At 38.7% G+C, this 20,278-nt stretch overlaps 1 protein-coding gene and 1 long non-coding RNA gene across 4 annotated transcripts; one reads left to right on the top strand and one right to left on the bottom strand.

The window, feature by feature from the left end:
* Positions 1-1,563: 1,563 nt before the first annotated feature.
* Positions 1,564-16,409, bottom strand: UFM1 (ubiquitin fold modifier 1). 3 transcript variants are annotated; one of them, XM_084515861.1, is made up of 7 exons: positions 16,339-16,404; positions 16,171-16,266; positions 16,017-16,073; positions 15,645-15,702; positions 8,800-8,839; positions 8,362-8,394; positions 1,564-3,420 (listed from the first exon to the last, which is right to left on the bottom strand). In XM_084515861.1, coding segments are annotated over exons 2-7 (258 nt in total). In that variant the 5' UTR covers positions 16,173-16,266; positions 16,339-16,404; the 3' UTR covers positions 1,564-3,352. The 3 variants fall into 3 exon arrangements, with proteins under 3 accessions (XP_084371987.1, XP_084371988.1, XP_084371989.1); XM_084515863.1 differs by adding an exon at positions 7,313-7,336 and having other exon boundaries at positions 2,671-3,420; positions 16,171-16,409; XM_084515862.1 differs by having other exon boundaries at positions 16,171-16,409.
* On the top strand, positions 16,215-17,327 carry LOC311435181. The gene is made up of 2 exons (XR_014691979.1): positions 16,215-16,373; positions 16,835-17,327. It is a non-coding gene; the product is annotated as an uncharacterized lncRNA (long non-coding RNA).
* The last annotated feature ends 2,951 nt before the right edge of the window (positions 17,328-20,278 follow it).

Genomic DNA, 20,278 nt, shown 5'->3' with positions numbered 1-20,278 from the left:
GCCTGCAGAGATTAGCCTCAAAAAGATCATGCTAGCCTTTGTGAATACTCCCCTGTATCTACCTTCCATCAGTAGGAACAGCGACTGAAATTCACCACTGAGAGGTATAGTTAGGTGTACTGTATTTAAATACGAACAAAATGTATCACACATGAACTGAATTTTACTCAGCTGGAGCTTGGTGCTCCTGCCTGTACTGCTGAAATGCTGTCTCTGCAGTGCTAGTAGGAAAACTGCAGGACTTAGGTTTTTTCACTGCCCCATTAAAGTGTTCTGTTTGATGAGTACTTGCATGCTGCCATACAAAGGACTGCTGTGCCCCCAATATCTTTGGAATGCACTAATTGCTATTCTGCAGTCATACCAGCAGTTCCTCCTCTCGCTCTGACTGCACAGTGTACGACTGGAACAGCAACGGGAAGTGCGTCTTTACTATCAACCTAAAGATGAATTAAAAAAATAATAATAAAAATTAAACTCTCAAGATCTGCTACCCACAATTTTTACAGTCATTATGTAGTAGCAATGAAAGTGGAAAATGGTCTTCTAATCTTAAACATGGAAAAGTTGTATTTTGTGGCTTGGTGTTGTGGTTTAACCTGGCAGGCAGTTAACCCTAAATCCAAAACACAACACCACACCAGCCTCTTCAAGGAAAATTTTCTCTACCCAAGCCAAAACCATGACAAAGAAGTATGAGGAGGAATTTCACAGTACTGACAAAACAGTTGTGAGGGACATTTCCCTGGGGGTATTTAAGGAAAGGTTGGATATGATGCTTAGACATGGTTTAGTGGGTGATATTGGTGGTAGTGTGATGGTTGGACCAGATGATCTTGGAGGTCTTTTCCGACTTTAATGACTCTGTGATTCTTAACTCTTCTATACTATATTAGATCATTGTGTCTCCTTCCCTGAAAAATACCCATGATTTCATAAAGTTCGGTCAAGTTTGAGAAAATCAAGTCTTCTAGAATATTTTGTAAACCACAAGAATAACGATAACTCTCTGGGAGTTTTGGTGAGACTTTCCACATTAATGTTCAAGGATTCTGCCAAAAATTTTCACAGAATTTCTTTGTAACATAAACCAGCCATACTTTTACAAATGTAAAATAGAGGAAAAAATACCCTCTAAATTGCCTTTATGCCTTCAGCAAAGAAACAACAAAGTGAAACAGAGACAAATGACAGAAGTCTCTCATTTAACATCAGTCAAGTTACAATCAGAGCCCAAGACTATACTCCAGGCAGTGCTGATTTCTGAAGTACATCTTCAAGTAAGGTTTGACCAAACACTGCAAGTCTGGGAGTACAGCATTATTTTCAAAATCTTCTGAAGATTCCCTAGGCCTATGAAGTCTGGTTCTAAACTTTTATTTTGCTACACAATGTGTCAATTATGATTTAGACACAACAAAATGAACTTGCAAACATCAAATCAACTCGCAAATGCCTACCAAGTACACTCTACTGCTAATACCAAGCAAATTCACCAAACTAAAAAGTTACATTCAGGTTTTAGAGACCATATTGAGACAAAGGTGTCATGAACGCAGAAAGTATTACAAAGATCATTTATTGTTCCAAGTGGACAGATCATTTGCATGTTATACAAACTGCTTGCAACACCGTATGGCAAACAAATACTTTATGCTATCTGTGCTATTACCCAAGTAACAGCATAACAAATGCTAGACATCATCTGAGATATTTTTACCTAGCCTTCCTTTACAAGAACACGAATGCATCTTAGCTTCAAATTGCATTTGAAAAGGTCATGATGGCTTTTTGAAAACTGTATTGCACCTTGAGACCGGAAAGAAAGCTTTGATTTTTGTTACATTCTACTGTAAGGTGTTTTTCAGGTATTTGGTCAACAGACCGGCAGAGAAAAATTACAAGCTATTAACTTAGCTCATTCTAATTATATTGTTACATTAGATAATTGAAACTATGCACTCTGCCCTTAAAATCAGTGTTCTGTAGAATTCTGCATAAGAATATGTTGGCTTCAAATGAATCTCAGATTATGTTGATTAAGATGTCAAAGGGCACCATTTGTAATTATCATCAGAATCTAAAGAAAATGAGAAAGGGATATTTGCATTTTTTTCATATTGTTATTTATTAAAAGAAAGGAAAATCCATAAATTTACAATTCATCTTAGAGTTGAATATGTTTACAGTCAAATACCACTTTCAGAAGAGTTTTCCTCTATACACTTAATTCATACCCTCTCATAAGGGCATTTTGTACTTCTACACTATTTGAAACATAATCTGAACGTCCTTCTGCACATCAAAGATGTATTTCAGACAATCCTCATTTAATCCAGTGCTACATTGCCCATTGTTCAACTTTCTGTAAACTCAGTAAGACACATATAATGTAACAGGGCCAAATGATTTGGCCAAATAGATCAAATCACAAAGTAGTATTAATAGCTCAAGAAAAGCAGCAACTTCTCTAATTAAAATCCATGACTGATAGTTTACCTCAGGCAATTTATAAACAAGAAGTTACCCAAACACAAACATTTCAATGCATTCTACAACTTCCTTTGTAATACACAGAAGCAAAACAAGACTTTTGCGAAGAACCAATATTTACTGAAAAAGGAATGACTTATTTGACCAGAACATTCACAAATTATGCTGCAGTCCTTCCCAGATGATGGCACTTTATTTGAGATTATGTCTCACAAATTCTCTGAAACTGAATTTAACTTCACAAAACATCAAATAAAGTTTTAACATTTCAATACCTCTGTTTTCTCTTTTATCTAAAGTATTTTCAGCAATTAAATCTTACAATTGCTTTGGAACATTTGGCATTTATTTATTTATTTCAGTAATAATCCACTGAAATCTCCCTTCTATTTGAGCTAAACACTTGGACCATGGGAAAACTGTTCCAAATGTGGAATTTTAAGAAAAAAAAACTTTCTAGCACTCAGTAGGAACAATTTTTCTGTACCAATATCGTAAAGTCTCCCTTTCATACAGCAGGTCCAACAGTATATAAAATACTTTAAATATCTACTGATCGTGGCTAAGTGTTTGCCCTTGCAGTTTCACTAACACCGTTACAGAGGTCCATCTTTCTTTCAAGAACGTAATATGGAATCAGCCCATTAGGTATACTAGTGAAGAAAGAATCAGTGCATGATTTCATGTATTTTAACAAGGAAATGAAATCTTATTTTTGTGTCAGAAAAGATCAAATCCTGGGAAGTCATTTTTGATATTTTTAAGGAAGGCCAATTGATGAGTTGCACTGTGGAGTTCCAAAATAAATAGACCTTTGCTGCACAGCAACGTCACTTATTCAAAAAGTTTCCAGTAGACGTTAAGAACTTCCAACTCGATCTCTGGGAATAATCCGTAGATCTGAACCATGCTTTAGAAATACATTTCCTAAACAAACAAACAAAAAAGAACATGTCACCAAACAAATAAAATGTTACCTAAACAAGCATGCCCTTTTAAAGGAGAATAATATAATTACAGTGCTTAACAAACATCTTTGTAGTTATTTCTCTCATACCAGAAAAATGTATTTTTTTATTTTTCCACAGAATTCTGTCTTATCCCTCCCACGCCACCCCTGTCCAAACAACATGTACTTTGAAGTAAAAACACCAGACTCAAAGTCATATAATAAAACTTGCAAGTTACAGCCTTTCAAACTTTGCATTTCCATACCTGCATGTCTGATTTCACTTATATGCCAGAATATTTTCAAGGCCAGGAAGTCAAGTTCTAGTTTATTAAAACTATTTTATCTTGAGGTCACTCATGCATGTTTTCATTCATGTTCTCTCCTTGGTTCGGTACTTAACGAAAACTTCAGAATCCCGACTATATTTTTCTTTTGGGAAGGCTCTCTACATATCCAAACATAAGTCAGTCTCAGTGTAGCATCAAAAATTCTTCAACTTATTATTTATTACTGTATAGTCCTGACCATAATAGATTTTTAGGAGAACACAATATGAGAGTTTTTAATACTTGGATGGCTATTCAGGATTGTCACTACTGCTTTACTCTATTAAACGCAACATTTGCGAATGAAATCACATTGCTAAACATGATGCATTCTATAATTACTATTTGGACTTACACTTCTTTTTTTAAACTTCATTGTGCTACTGCATGAAGAAGACTGTACACAATACAATAAAAGGTATTAATAATATATATCTATTCCTATTCAATCTTCACGCTGACTTGTAAAAACACAGTAATTACATTTATTTCTCAAGCATGTTATTTCATGGATGTAGAGTGTGCTCATAAAAAATATTAATATATTTAGCATTTGTTCATTAGTAGCATGTTGGAACAAAGCTTCTCTTTTTTGGACTTCACTCTTCTGGCACATGAATAAGGATTTAAATTTTCTACCTATTCAACATAACGAGTACCAGAAAACCCATTCAAAAGAACGTGTTATTGGAAGATATTCTATTTTTAGATAATATGCTGAGACCACATACAGAAGAGATGAATAATCATCACTGAATCATAGGATATCCTGAGTTGGAAGGGACCCACAACGATCACCAAGTCCAATCCTGCTTCCTCACAGCACAACCCAAAAATGAGACCATGCATCTGAGAGTGTTGTCCTAACACTTCTTTAACTCTGGCAGGCTCAGTGCTGTGACCACTGCCCTGGGCAGCCTGTCCCAGTGCCCGATCACCCTCTGGGTGCAGAACCTTTCCCTAACCCCCAGCCTGACCCTCCCCTGTCCCAGCTCCATGCCGTTCCCTCGGGTCCTGTCGCTGTCCCCAGAGAGCAGAACTCAGCGCTTGCCCCTCCGCTCCCCTCGTGAGGGAGCTGCAGGCCGCCATGAGGCCTCCCCTCAGCCTGCTCTGCTCGGGGCTGAGCAAACCCAGGGACCTCAGCCCCTCCTCTGGTCACTGACAGCTTTGTGCCCTCCTTACACCGTGGCAACCAGAGCTGCACACAGTGCTGCAGGACAATCCCTTTCCTCACCCGGCTGGCAGTGCTGGGCCTGGTGCACCCCAGGGTATGGTTGGCCCTCCTGGCTGCCAAGGCACGCTGCTGGCTTGTGTTCAGCTTGCTGAGACCAGAACTCCCAGATCCCCTTATACAGGGCTGTTTTCCAGCCTCACACCCCGCAGTCTGTATGTATATCTAGGGTTGCCCCATCCCAGGCACACAATCTGACACTTGCTCTTGTTAAACTTCATGCAGTGGGTGATTGCCCAGCCCTCTGATTTGTCAATACCTCTCTGCAAGGCCCCTCTATACTCAAGCGAGTCAACAGCTCCTCCTAGTTTCGTATTGGAATACACACTAGGTAAGTTCGCAGACAGCCCTGCATCCAGTTCATTTACAGAACCACTGAAGAGAACTGGCCCTGAAATGGAGCCCAGCAGAACCCCACCAGTGACTGGCTGGCTGCCTGTTGTAACCCCATTTACTGTAACCCTTTGGACCTGACCTGTCAGCCAATTGCTCACCCACTGTATTATGTACTTGTCTAGTTGCAGGCTGGACATTTTGTTAGAAAGATACAGTGAGAAACAGTATCACAAACTTGCTGAAATTGAAAAAACTTACTTCTGGCTTCTGTTGGTCAGCCAGATGGATGACTTTGTCATAAAAGGCAATTAAGCTCATTAAAGAGGACTTTCCCCTCATGAACCCGTGCTGGCTGAGACCAATGACTGCATTCTCTTTCAGTGTTTCAAGTGTTTTTCAAAACCGCTCTAAACAAAAATCTCTCACACCAGCAAAACAGATAACTAAGCTTATCAATCTTGATGAAAAGAATTCATGTTGCGATCACAATCATAATCTGAAGTTTTAAAACAGGACACAGCTGCATCTCATGCAGACAGCAGCTCACCCCACCTCTTAGTCTGCTTCCATCATTAATATTACACTGGGTTTATTAAAGTTATGGCATACTATTCCCCAAACTATCAAGGATTTCAAATTGAAATCAATACAGGAATTAAGTGTTAAGCCTAGCTTTTTCAACTTTCATTTCCCCTGCTCCATGGAATCACACAGGGAGAATGAAAGTTATACCTGAGGACTGCTTTTGATTAGAAAGGTTGGGAACTGGTGGAAAAGGACAAAACCTCTGAAATCCCCAAGGATTACTAAGATTTTATTCCTAGATCATCTTGTTTTGGCAAGTTTTTGAAGACTAAAGTAACTGTTCAATCTACAGGAACTCAAATAATATGAAAAAAAAAAACATTAAGTTCTAACCTACTTATTATTTTCTGAAGTGTCAATTACTAAGGCTGAACATAAGGTTGTATTTAAGTTATCTATGTTTACTTGTAAACTTTGAATGGGATTTTGTTCCTTGATTTACTGGTCTTCTCCCCCATGCTCCTTTCTTTCAGTTTAAAGCAACACCACACAGCATTGTAATGGTGAGTGGTACCTTCTTTGTTTAAAATATATACATATATATATACATACAATATCCTTCAGCCTAATCTTATGTTTGCACATAAGATAAAGACCAGGATGAAAATATTTTGCATCTAGATGCTTTTCATTTACTTGAAACTGAACTTTGAAATGCTGTTTTGTATTACCACTGAGTAATTTGTGAACATTTATAAGAACATAGCAAACTTTGCAAAGCAATTAGCAAAGCTATTAGAGCTGTGAATTAAATGTGCATAGCTGCAAGCATGATAAATGTCCATATGGACGTTTTCATTCAGGAGTAAAGTCGTCCCAAACTGATTTACTTTGAAGGATTAACCTACAACTATTTTGGGATACATAATACAAAATGAAAGTATACTTGTTAGAAGAGCAACACCATAAGTATACGTTAACTTAAACAACTGACTTTACTGTTTTGCATAAATGCTCTTTAGTCGTCATGTGAAAATGTGCTTGTACATGTGGGTAATGATCTAGTAGCTAAACTATATTGTCAGCCTTATCATCTGTTTTTAAGATACTTTTAAGGTCATATGATCATAATGAGGACAGCAGCAGCTGAAGAGTCTGCCTGAGGCAGTACATCTGTCAAAGCATAATGCGGGTGTCTTAAGGCAAGCCCTGGGAGGACAGAAACCTCCTGTGGTGCTGACTTGATGCTCTCTTGATTTTCATTTTCAGAAGTTGTCGATGCAATTGTAGACCTCAGAAGTGGGTCGCTATGCTTAAGTGGTTCCTTTTACAACTCCAGTAAATTCTCCAAATTAATACCACGCAATTGCTCTTCTATCACATACTACATGCTCTGCAAGGTTTTACTTTATACTGTTTATCTTACATTGCTAAGTATACTAATAATACCTCACTTTCTCATTCTCTTTAGATCTGAAAAAAAAAAAAAAAGTATGGTATCTTCAATAACACATGACAGACGGAGGGCATAAATGAACAAAATCTGGCAAAGATTTCATGCAAGAAAAAGAAGCAGCCATGAACTCTCCATCAACTGCGCATCACATTTGCAAGCAGGAGTCAAATCAGATTCACAGTTTCCTCTGGATGACTGTGTTCAAGAAGCACCAAAGGCATTTTTATTATTTTTAGTAGAAAGTTATGACCCTAGCAAGATATCCCACTCCAGTGAACTCTCATCTCAAATGGGTCTAGATTAGGTTATTGTAATACTTTCCAAATTAATTTAGAAATGTAACTTTCCAAGTACAAGTCCACAGAAGCCAGCTTCTGCACAGCAGGCTATTATTTCCAATTAGGCCAATTCAAGATCTGTACTATCTCTCCATGCATTTCGGGAGGTGATGGGGAAGAATTCTATATCCCTATTCTATGCCCCTGTGACAGAGGCAAACTCTTAACTCACAGCAAGCCTCCGCAGTTGAAATCAGAGACTTCTCACTTGGAATCACTTGGTGAGAACAAGAAGGCTATCTGCAAAATGATTCTATCTTCTTGAAGATGTGATTTCCAAAGTGCCTGCAGTTCCTGCTCTAAAACTAAGTATTACTTTCTAAACATAACTTACCAGAATGGCTACTGAAATAGCAAATACTAGACTAGGTATAGGGTGGGGAAAAATACAACTGTTACATGATATTTTAGTAACAAGTAAAACAACATTGCTCTTTTAGACTGCACTAAATAGCTAGGTCTTAAAGATCAGCAGTGCCTTATGCTTTCGCAAACTAAATAACAACATGAACAATAGTTATGTGGATGTAACCTTTTCCTCACAACACTGACTGTAGTTTCCAACTACTGATGATTCTTTTCCTATTTAAGAAATCAAAACCTAAGATATAAAAATCAACCCAGAGTGCTATGCATTAATTTAACAGAAAATTAACTTTTTTTTTTTTTTTTTTTAAGACTAGACGACTTAAATAGTAACTTACCTGCTGTCTGTGCAGGGTTAATTCCTATTCCATCTAGAAAAAAATGTTAAAACAGAAAAAGACAAAAACAGAGAGGAAGGTGAAAATACAAATAACACAGCTTATTACACTAAACTTTCAGCTCAAAAATGTAATATAGCAAGCAATATATATTTAGCACATCAGTACTTCAAGCGGCTATTTCTTACAATCAAAAAAGTCTTATCACATGAATTAAGAAGAAATCTTCAGCATAGGCAATCAAAACTACGTGTTAGGACAAAACCACTTCAATGAATAATATTAGTAGTTTATTACCTTCACCCATGCATAAGTAATAACAATAATGCTGCAATATTAAGTTTAGTTTGCAGTCTCTACAGTTTATGAAAGAAAAGATGTTTCTGCTTTTATCAATACCCTGTAACTGAAACTATGATATAAAAACTATATACTTACCATTTGTTATAATGGCACTTGTTGCTGCAGGAACTTTGAACTGAAAGAAATTAGAGTAGACCAAGATAATGTAAAAGACATATTTAATCCAGAAAATATATGGGAATATTCAAAGCAATTATCATTTTAGTTGGTTCAGTTACGAAAGAATTATGAGAAAAGATTCCCGTCACATTTATAGATACAACAAAATAAAGGTTTACAATTTAAGTCAATTAGACACCTCACTACAGAATAAGTAATTTGCAATATCAAAAAAAGTGAAATCCAATTATTATTACTCACTAGATAAAATTTAAAAGTCAAGGAGTATTAGTTCTGATTATACCATTTAGTAACACCTAAAACATGCATGGAAATAAACTTCTAAGAAGCATAGTTATTACATCATGTCAGATGCTCAGCAAGCAATACTTTTCTTTTAAAAAAGTGACAAAGAATATACATGTTCAAATTTTCTGGAATAAAATTTGACAACATCAAATCTTGAACCCAAAACATGTTTATATATTCATCTATATTCATCGGAATACTGACTTCATACTGGTGTGCTTGTCATTTACAGGACCCGAATAAGAGCTAGTGTAAAGACATTATATACTATGGGGAGGGGGAAGGTTGCATCGGATACACACATACGATTTGCTTTGGGAGAGTATCTTTTATCACGCAAATAAATTAATAAATTCTGAGTGCTTGGTAGCACCATCATGAAGATCATGATGAATGATCATGTGAACCTCTTGTTTACCTGACAGAGAATGATTGGGAAACCAAAGTTAGCTTTAGCTCATCTTGCTTCATTTTAACCTACTTCCTAGCTTTCTCCCTGGCTCGGTTTGGTACTCTCCAACCGCACTGCTCCAAGAATTTACTCCAGGATACGCTTACAAAAGGATGCACTAAGAGCACTGCATCAGATCTGTCTCCCTCAGATTTCTGACATCAGCCCCAGCAGGCTTTGTACCCAGTCACGTCCCCACGATACCCACCCCTATACGCATCACATGCAGTCAGTCTCACAATTTGAAAATCCCTGCACAGATGAGGCTGCAATATACACAGACTGGGAATTATTTCAGAAGATCTAAACTTCTGGAGAAGCCCAAACTAATTATTTCTCAGGACCTATTTCTGTGACTACATGGAGTCAGACAAGGCCCAGATAAACATCCTTGCACTGCTTAATGTGGTTGGACTACACAGGACGGAGGGGTAGGCAGCGTGAGTGCAAGCCAATCAGTACTACTTGGCTGTTCTGAGGACCAAGGGCTACCTTTGTACTGAGCTCAATTAACAACCCCCTAGGTAAAATAAATCAGTCAAACCTCCTCAGAAAGCACTTTTCTTATGCAAGAAAAAGGAAAGCTAATTACGAATCCTACCTAACACTGAATGCTTTCCTCTAATAATTACAAACTCCCATATGCTTAACAAGTCAATTCAGCCAGGCCTTTAAATGGCATTCACTAATTACACTTTCCTTATTTTCTAATTGTTCAACTCAAAATTATGAGGTCTGATTTGCAGAAACTCCATGCACTAACAGCAACAGCTAGAGCTAATGGAAACCATGCTTTAATACAGCACATAATTATTAATATATTGAAAAAATGTCTCTTTTTTAATCTCCAGACACACCAAATTAGCCTTTTTATTTTTATTTTTAACTTAGTATCTCTTAGCTTTGTATCCATAGCAGGTAAATCCTGTCACCTATGCATCTTGCAAGGTAGCATGAAAACTGTAATTTTCGCAAAAGACAAATTAGGTACCAAGGTCACTGTAGAAACGCCATGGGGAGCGGAAGAATTTCTCTTCAAAGAAAGGATTCAAAAGTGAGTTGATAAACTGGGAGCTACGTATTTCATAGTAAGAATGTAAAAGAACAATATGCCATTTCATAATAGCTAATGCATTGTTGTGGTTGGACACTGACAGCAGCTAAGCACTACGCAGCCGCTCTCTCGCTCCCCCCTCCTTGGCAGGATGAAGTGGGAGTAAATGAGATGGGGAAAAAAAACATTTGCAGGTTTGAGATAGGAGCAGTTTAATGTAAGAAAAGCAAAGGTCATTCAGAAGGAAAAGGAGAAAAAATTATTCTCTGCTTCCCATCCGCAAGAAACGTTCAGCCGCTTCTTGGGAAGCTGGTTCTCAGTACATGCAGTGATTGTTAGCTTTCGTAACGGGAGCTCCTTCCTCCTTCAAGTTTTGTTTCTGAATGTAACATCATATGGTATGGAATATCCCTTTAGGGAGTTTGGGTCAGCTGTCCCGGCAATATCCCCCTCCCCACCTCCTGCCCATTGGCTTTTGGGGTCAGGGGATGGGAAGGTTGGTGAGACAGCCTTGATGCAGCAATAGACCAAACACTGTTGCGATATCAGAGCTGTTCCAGCTAAAGGTGCAGAGCACAGCGCTACATGGGCTGCTGTGGGGTAAGTCAACTCCATCCCAGCCTGAACAAGAACATGCAGACCTATCATATGATGAAGAAGGATAAAGCCTTCATTCTCAACCTTACCAACTTTGGGAATCTTGATTTAGCAGTCTAAGGAGTAGGCTTTGTTTTTTTTTTGTTTTCTTTTTTTATGTAATAAGAGAAATTAATGTCCCACCTCCTGAAATGAGGCCACTTCCAACTCAAAAAGTAAAGGAATACAACACAAAATTAAAAAGCAGCAGATGTATCCTTAGCTTAATACTTTGGTTATTTTTCAATGCTTCCATTTTAACTAAGTGATTTTGTAGATCTTTCCCCCTACATCATCTGAGAAAAAAAAGAAAAAAGTAATTTCCAGTATCTTAAGCATTTTTTCTCATTTCTTCTCTGTCTCTTCTGTTACACGATGTGTGAAAGGGATGGATCATTCACAGGAGGCTGGACATTTGCACTCATTTTCTGACATTTTGTTTTTCGGTATCAGAATCTATCTGATGCTTATACCCTAGGTGCACATGAGAACTGCGAGGCAGTCAGCCAGGGAATAACTAGTTAAGGTTCTCTTACTGCTTCATATTACATTGTGTTAGAGGAGAATGAAACACTTCACTTCCTTTATCTTAGCCTGAAATACTGGGCCAAACAGGAATAGTTGTCAGCTACATACTCAGCACATGAAAATCACCACAATATAGAAAGGGAACTAAACTATACTTGAAGTCATTACACATAATTTGGTACAATATGGTTCAACACTACATTTTAATATTCTGTTGGAGCTTAAATCAAAAGTCCTTCCTGTGTCTGGTAAGAATGTTTCCCATGCTGAAAATGTAAGGCTTTGTATAACACAAAGTCAGATGGATACTCAAGTAACAAACAAATTTTGTGTTCAGCAGATAATCCCCAGCTTTTTTTGAAACCCAAGTAGGAAACATCCAGCCCGAAACACACACGCTTTACAAAAACAGCTTCTTTGCCTCAAACACCTTATGAATCGATAACTGAGGCTGCCAAACTTTTTTTTTTTTTTTTTTTTTAATCAATGCAAGGAAATACATTTCAATAATTATGGTAAAATCTTAAAGAAAACAATCATATACGAACAATTATATCCCTTTCTTATTTTTTAAAATGCCAAAAATCCTTTACAGCAATAAACTCATTCTTTTTGCACAATGAACAGCAGATGAGTGTGTCATGACATCAGAGTAACAAAACGGTTTCAAAAAATATATGGTTATGAAAGAATAAAATTGAACTTTGCTTACTGGGAATGGATGACGATTTGACTAACAATTCCACAAAGGTAAGAGATGCTGTGTAAGTATTCTTTAAATGTATACCCAAAATATGTACTAAGTAGCTCTAACTACTAGTACTATTGATACCACAGGCTGTAAATGAGAACATAAGCACCGTCACTGTGAACTCTGACAACTGCGGAAAGAACTGCAGATATATAAAAGCTAAAGAGAACAGTGTTCCCAATACTCTGCATTTTTTTCTCTGATGGGCAACAGCCCATCAGAGAAAAAAATAAGGAACAAGATAAATTTGCATCATCCAATCTACTGCAGTCAAATGTATGTATCGGGAAGGGCTGACTGCTGCAAACAATTAAGACCTCATTAGACCTTCCCATTTAATGATCCAGTTTTTTCATTTCCAGTTCTGCCAGTCTTTGTTACGTGATGTGCTAGAAATGACACACAAAAAATCTCCATTATGCATTTCAGTCATTTCCAAGGGGGAAGGAATACATCTTGCCTTGGGCAATGAAAGGAATTTGGGGAAAAAAAAAAAAAAAGAAATTAAAAAAAAAAATAACCTATGATTGAAACTTGGTAAATATGAGGAATATTCTACATCATGGCTACGGTAGGTTGCTCCAGAGGAATTCTGGTTGTCATCTGGCTGAACTGAGACACTGAAAAACATCTCAGCAGAAAACCGGCCAAGGCTGAACAGTCCAAACTTAAATCCTTTTCTGCCCTCAAAGCTTTGGTCATTCAGGAGATAATGTACTTCCCTTGGAGACTGACAACCATCTTCATTCAGAATCTGGGGCTACAGTTCGATCTTCTCTTTCTATGTTTAGTATAATGTGCTATGAAACTGGTATATGAATCACAATACACAGGATAATTTCAATTTAAATCTTTTCAATGCCAAGTTCATGAATGATGAAAGTAGACTCTTCTACAAGAATGAAGCTAATTTTCGTTTTTGTCTGTTTACAAAGCATTATGTTCTGCCCTGTCTCACATAGATGTGAAAGGCTTCAGAAAGGCATCAGAAATAACAACTAGAAGTTTCATATTCTGACAAATCAAGCAGATGTTCATGTTATTAATTTCTATTTAACACCAACACAGGCTAATACAAAAAGTGCTTCACACTGTTTCCAGGGAGAAATAAAACATTCTTTGTATTTTCTTTTAAAAATATGTTTGTTACATAAGCATTTAATGGAATTACCCTTGTAAGCATTAACCATACTGGGCACTTTTACATTCCATCACATATTATCTATCTTTCTTGTGTGCCTCCAAAAGTGTCTATAATTATTCTATAAAATGGTGCTGAACCACAGTGGTCTGAGGTCAACCAGCGAAACTCCCTCAAATTCCTTGCATCAACTAAAAAAATGGTTTAGTTAAACGGGAATGTTTAAGTAATTAATTCTTTTCTAAATCCTTACAGAGGATGTTATCATCACACTATTACAGTTTCATCTAACATCCGGTTACATGAATTTACAGGTTTAAGGGCAACCCTCCTAACACGTGGCACCTCTTTCCTGTAGTCTCCAACTATTCTCAGTCCCACACCAGTCTTCCTTGTTCCCTTATTTGTAGCATTTGTATCGGGCATCTACAGTGTTTTTCCAGATTACACATGTGAAGAGCAATCCAGCAAAAAAAAAAAAAAAAAAAGGCTTAGTCTGAACCCACACTGTATCTTTAATAACTCTGCCAGTTATTTGGGCAGTACATTCAAGGGGTGAGGGAACAGAAGGAAGCAGCAGCCAGGGTTGTTTCTGAAAGCTATGTCACTTTATGCCAGCTTGAACTACCTGTAGACGTTGGTGGTTGAAGTGAGCCTTGCACAGCCAGAAAATAAAGCTCACTAGCTGATAAAACAAAGAAATGTCAAAAAAAGACCCTTTAATTAATGATCCAGTTTGAACAACTCAGTATTCAATTCAATCAGACCTCAACCTGGGATGTGTGAGGCGACAGGAATCTGTAACAAAGAACGGAAGAGGAACAGGACTGTCCCTTTTGGGAACAGCCCGCAGCTAGTGTAAACCCCACATCAGTGTACTGCTGGACTTTTCAGTCTAGGCCTCCATGTATGGGTTTCGTGGGCACTGCTATATTTGTTCAAATAAAAACAAATTGGAAAAGAAACAAAAGACATTAAGTCAGCAAGTGTATTTAAACGCGTTTATTATTCTGTACGTTACTGCTAACGTAATGTCACATCAAATAAACAACCCACAAACCTTTTTATCCCCACATAAACTGTTTCTGCTAAGAACTTCTGTCACATAGCGGTACAACACTAGCATCAAGAGACTCAAGACACATTGTCCACTATCCTATTTTTTTATTAGAATTCCAATACTTTGACAAGAAACATTTTAAGAATTCCAATATTTCCTAAGCTTTTAGAAGTCATTGTGGGGACTGCAGGAGCAGACTCTCAGCTATATCTTTTTGCTGACTTGACAAAAAAAAGCCATCATGTTTCTGACAACTTCACTTTACCATTTACTTCCAAATGGACATCTCTTAATCTTTGCATGTTTAATCTAAAACAAACAGGATACACCTCAAATACTGCACATAGGCAATTTAGGCATGTATTTCTGAATTTTGGATTCCATGTGAAAGACCAATGCTCAAAAGCTAAGAATGCAAGTCTCACTTAAGCAAATTTTTTGAATCTAGCCCATATGCCTAACCTCAAAGCCTTCCATAATCAGAAATTACAAGTCTTTTCACATTCAGTTCCAGTAAAGAGTTTTCTTTTTTAGAAAAATGGAAAATATTCTGGTTACTTTACATAAGTAACTTAAAATACTAAACATGCAATAGCAATAACTTGTAATTCTGTTCGCTACCATAATTTTTTATACTATTGATACAAAATTAATTTAAATGTGAAGAAGACCAGGCAGCCTGTCTGTCCCTGCTACTGCCACACAAATTACATAAGAGCTGCTGAATTGAGGATTCCAAAAGCTTTGAGATCCACTGCCATGACTAAAGCAAGTATCCATTCATATCTAATGGCAGCATTTTCTGTGCCAAATTAAGCGCTGTATTCCACAGTTAAGAATTGCTTTCAGAAACATTCAAAAAATTAAAAAGGGCTGTAACTTTCTACTTACTTCTTCTGCAGCAAACTTCAAGACAGCTGTGAAAGGTGTGCTTTCAGGCACACTTAACCTGAAATGACAATTTAAATATAGGCTATGTGACTGATAACACACACAGGAACACCTATTTCTACGTGTTATTAAACTACTGTGTACAGCGTCACTTTGACTAGTGGTAATACTAGTCAAACCCAGGATGTGCATGTATGGTACGCGGTCTAGATCAAAGCCTACAAGGCAAACACACATGCTCATCTGCCAAGACGATGAAATAAAATAAAACCAAAACACCACACAGCTCTGGCCCGTGTCTGCTCACGCTGCCACCGGCTTCCACGGCCTCCTGCGACACCACAACCCCCACGGCCCCGGCCCGGCACTCACACTTTGTAGGGCAGCCGCGGGTCCGAGGTGAGCGTCACTTTAAAGGTGACTTTCGACCTGGGGAGAAGGAAGAGAGAAGAAGAGGTTAGGGCTGCGGGGATACAACTGTGAGGGGGCTGTGAGGGGGCTGCCCCCCTCCCTGTCCCTCACTCACATCCTGCTCCCAGCGCCGCCGCCACGTCAGCCGCCACTCGCCTCACGCTGGGGGCCTCCACGGCTCCTGCCTCCTCCCGATCCGCCCGCCGAGCGCCTGAGCGAACGAGAAGCGTTAAAAATGCCCTCCTAGGGGAGAGAGAGAGAGTTTTCGGTCCTGACTGCCTACCGTCGCTGAAAGGGAAGGGGATGAGAGAGAACGAGGTGAATCGGAGGAGAATGTTGAGGTTTTCTAGTGAGGCAGCAGCCGCGGCTGTTCCGCCGGGCAGGGAGGACCCAGGGCTGGGCGCGCCGCTGAGGGAAAATGGAGGGGGTGGGGGGGGAGCACTGGTTCATCGAGGTTCTCGTCCTGTCATACCCCTGTCTGTCACACAGGCTGGACGTAGGAGTTGAAGTTGTGTTTGGACACCAAGGGATATGTACATAGCAGAAAAACAGCGCTTTTCGATTTTCTTTGTGGCTTTTGACAGGCCATGTTGAAAGCTGAATGAGATTGTTCAAAGATGCAGTGGGGTTAGCAGACAATAAGGGAAGGTAACGCTTGTCTTTAAGGCGAGTTCATCTGTTAACACAGGGGATGGCTGAGTTTCCAGCACTTGCTGTGTCAGTGCTACCATTGCAGAAAACGTTTGGTCACACAGCTCTCATATTTTCACCTTTTGCAGGAAGGAGCCTTCAGCGTGGACTGAGGCACTTGCCACAGAATCACAGAATCATCTAAGTTGGAAGATGCCTTTTAAAGACCTCCAGGGATGGTGACTCAAACACTTCTCTGGACAGCTCATTCCAATGCCTAACAACCCTTTTGATAAAGAAGTTCTTCCTAATATTCAACCTAAACCTCTCCTGGCACAAATTTAGCCCATTCCCCCGCGTCCTGTCACTAGGCATGTAGGAGAATAGACCAACCCCCACCTCAGTACAACTTCCTGGCCATGGCAAAACTCTTTGCTGTGTTCAGTTTAATTGGGAGTCTCACTAGGATTAAAGTAGGAGAGAAGCAGTATAAACTAACACATTGGAGTCACTAGTTTCCTATGTAAGGCCTGGCTCAGTGCTCAGCTATGAAATTTGTCTATCCCCTCACATGTTCTTGTTTGAATGCAGACAGAGCTGAAAGTTTCACAAATAAATAAATAAACAAACTCGCAAGCCAAATTTCTCTGTGTCTCCTGCATTTACTTTTACGTTAATGCTACTGTATTTGCCTTTCATGACTACATCACGTTGGTAGCTCATGCTTGCTTTGTAATCCATTAATGATCTTGTGTTTTTTTCATCACCCTGCTTCTAAGAGATCACAGCACAAGCTGGAAATAATAAATTCTCGGGTTGTGTAACCCTCCATTTTGTGTAGCAAAAGGTCATCCCATATTGATTCTTGCCCTCTTCAAAATCAGGTAATTATTTTTGTATCATGTTGTGGTTTTGATTTATACACCTGTGTGTCATCTGCAGCTTCCATTAATGCACTGCTCTTTTCTGTTCCAAGGTCATTAATGCAGATGTGAAACAAATGTGATCCTTTTAGAACTTTGTTTCTTGCCTTTTACTCTGAGGAAAAAAATACACACAAATCATGCTGTTGACTATTTTAGTACCCAAATGTACTTGGTTGAAGTTGTTTTGAGTACACATGGAGCGTAACACTGTTGAGAACAGTCTAAACTCAGGATGGGGTACTTCTGTGTTTTGACCGCATGGGCTTCTCCTCTATCAGTCTAAGGAACCAACACTAGTCACCAGGTAGAGAGTTCAAGGAAGTGATTTGGCAAAAATAAATAAATAAATAAATGAATTTAGGTGGTTTCATTTGGTTTCTTCCTGAACAAAATTCTTCCAGCACAAAGAAGAGTGTGAGAAGGAATCTTGTGCAGGCATCAAGAGTGTGAGTGTAAAGTTATCTGGTAGTAAATTCAGAGACAGCATCTTTGAAAGTAGTTTCAGGAATCCAAATGCTTTCATAGAAATAATGCCTGTTTGCCGCTGGAAATTAGTAATTTTACTGTGCTTTTTAGAAAGACATCAGGGTCGTTTTTCTGAGAATTTATAATGAATAAAGGCAGGAGAGTGCATATGATTTTTCTCCTTCATCTGGAAGAGTTGCTTGGACATGCTCCTCAATTCAAGAAAAACTGATCCATTCCCAACAAAATCTCCCCTCCTTTCCTAATGAGTGAAAACAGAAGATGATGGATTTTTTATTTATTTTTTTTAAATTCTATTTGTATTCCCTACAGCTCTTATTTAGCCACTCTTAAATATGTTTTGTGGTAGTAATGAGCTTTGGTTTATGTAGCTGTGAAGATTGCAAATAGAATGACAATTTGAGCAATTAAAACCTTTAGGGTCTTTGGGGTCAATTTGTAAATACCTCACTACAACAGGAAAGACAGGAAAATATATATTAAAAAAAATAAGCCCTTGGAAAATACTAAAATATATATTCCTCTAAATGCTAAGATGTGACTGAGGTGAATTAAAATACCTTTGACAACACTTCATGGAAAACCTTCTAGTTATAAACAGCATTGCAGGAGAGATAAGTACTGCACTACAGAGGAGCTGTTCATATGCCATGCCTGTAAGTTGTAGATAGTCACCTGGCTGGACCTAGTTTAGTTGATTGAAAGTGCCAATAAACAGAACAATAGAAAAGGAAATGGAATTTTAAAAGTACAAAAAATTAGCTTACTAAGATATATTGACCAGCATTTAACTTCCTGAGCAAGACGATCATTATTCTTGTATCACAGGGTAATACTGTTCTGGGAGGTACAACTATTTATCGAAAAAAGATGGAATATGTAAAATTGCAAGAGGGGTGGAGGAAAGTGGCACACCAGAAAGGAAACACTAGCACTACATGACCTCCAGGTTGTTATTGTTGCAGAAGCTGAAATCTGAGTTGGTGCACCTTTCTTTGCCAAAGTTTCTGTATTGTGGGGCTGTGAGCTGCTGCGTTAGGATATGGTGACAGCTCAGTCTGGATGCAGTTGTGTTGCCCTGTCTTTTTAACCCCAACTACAGATTCTGTTTCCTCATATATTTTTTTTATTTTAATTTTTGTTTCATATATGTATACATATATATGTAGATTTTATTATTTATTTATTTATTTATTTTTAAACAGAAATGGCAGCATAACATACAACAACTTGACGCTGGGAATGATAAGGTTGAATCTGTATGGGTTAGAATCAGAGGGAAGGCCAACAAGACAAGCATCTTGGTGGGGGTCTGTTATAGACCACCGAACCAGGAAGAGGAGACGGATGAGGAGTTCTACAGGCAGCTGGCAGAAGTTGCGAAATCATCAGTGCTTGTTCTTGTGGGGGACTTCAACTTCCCAGACATCCTGGAAATGCAATACAGCTCAGAGGAAGCTGTCTAGGAGGTTTCTGGCAAGCTTGGAAGATAGCTTCCTGATGCAGCTGGTTAGTGAGCCTACCAGGGGAGGTGCCCCACTGGACCTTCTGTTCACAGAGAAGGACTGGTGGGAGATGTGGTGGTCGGGAGCTGTCCTGAGCAGAGTGACCACAAAATGGTAGAGTTCTCTATTCTTGGTGAAGTCAGGAGGGGGATCAGTAAAACCTCTGTATTGGACTTCCAGAGGGTAGACTTTGAGCTGTTCAGGACACTGGTTGGCAGAGTCCCTTGGGAGGTGGTTCTGAAGGGCAGAGGAGTCCAGGAAGGCTGGGCACTCTTCAGGAAGGAAATCTTAATGGTGCAGGAGTGGTCTGTCCCCATGTGCCCAAAGACGAACCAGCACAGAAGAAGACCAGCCTGGCTGAACAGAGAGTTGTGGCTTGAGCTTAGGAGAAAAAAAATGGTTTATAATCTTTGGAAAAGAGGGCTGGCCACTCAGGAGGACTATAAGGATGTTGCGAAGCTGTGCAGGGACAAAATTAGAAAGGCCAAAGCTCATCTGAAGCTCAGACTGGCTATTGCCATCAAAGATAACAAAAAATGTTTTTATAAATACATCACCACAAAAAGGAGGACTAAGCTGAATCTCCATCCTTTACTGGATGCAGGGGGAAACTTAGTTACAAGAGATGAGGAAAAGGCTGAGGTGCTTAATGCCTTCTTTGCCTCAGTCTTTAGCG

This window comes from Aythya ferina (assembly GCF_964211825.1).
Source record: "Aythya ferina genome assembly, chromosome: 1".
NCBI lineage: Eukaryota > Metazoa > Chordata > Aves > Anseriformes > Anatidae > Aythya > Aythya ferina.
This window is presented reverse-complemented; position numbering and strand designations above follow the sequence as displayed.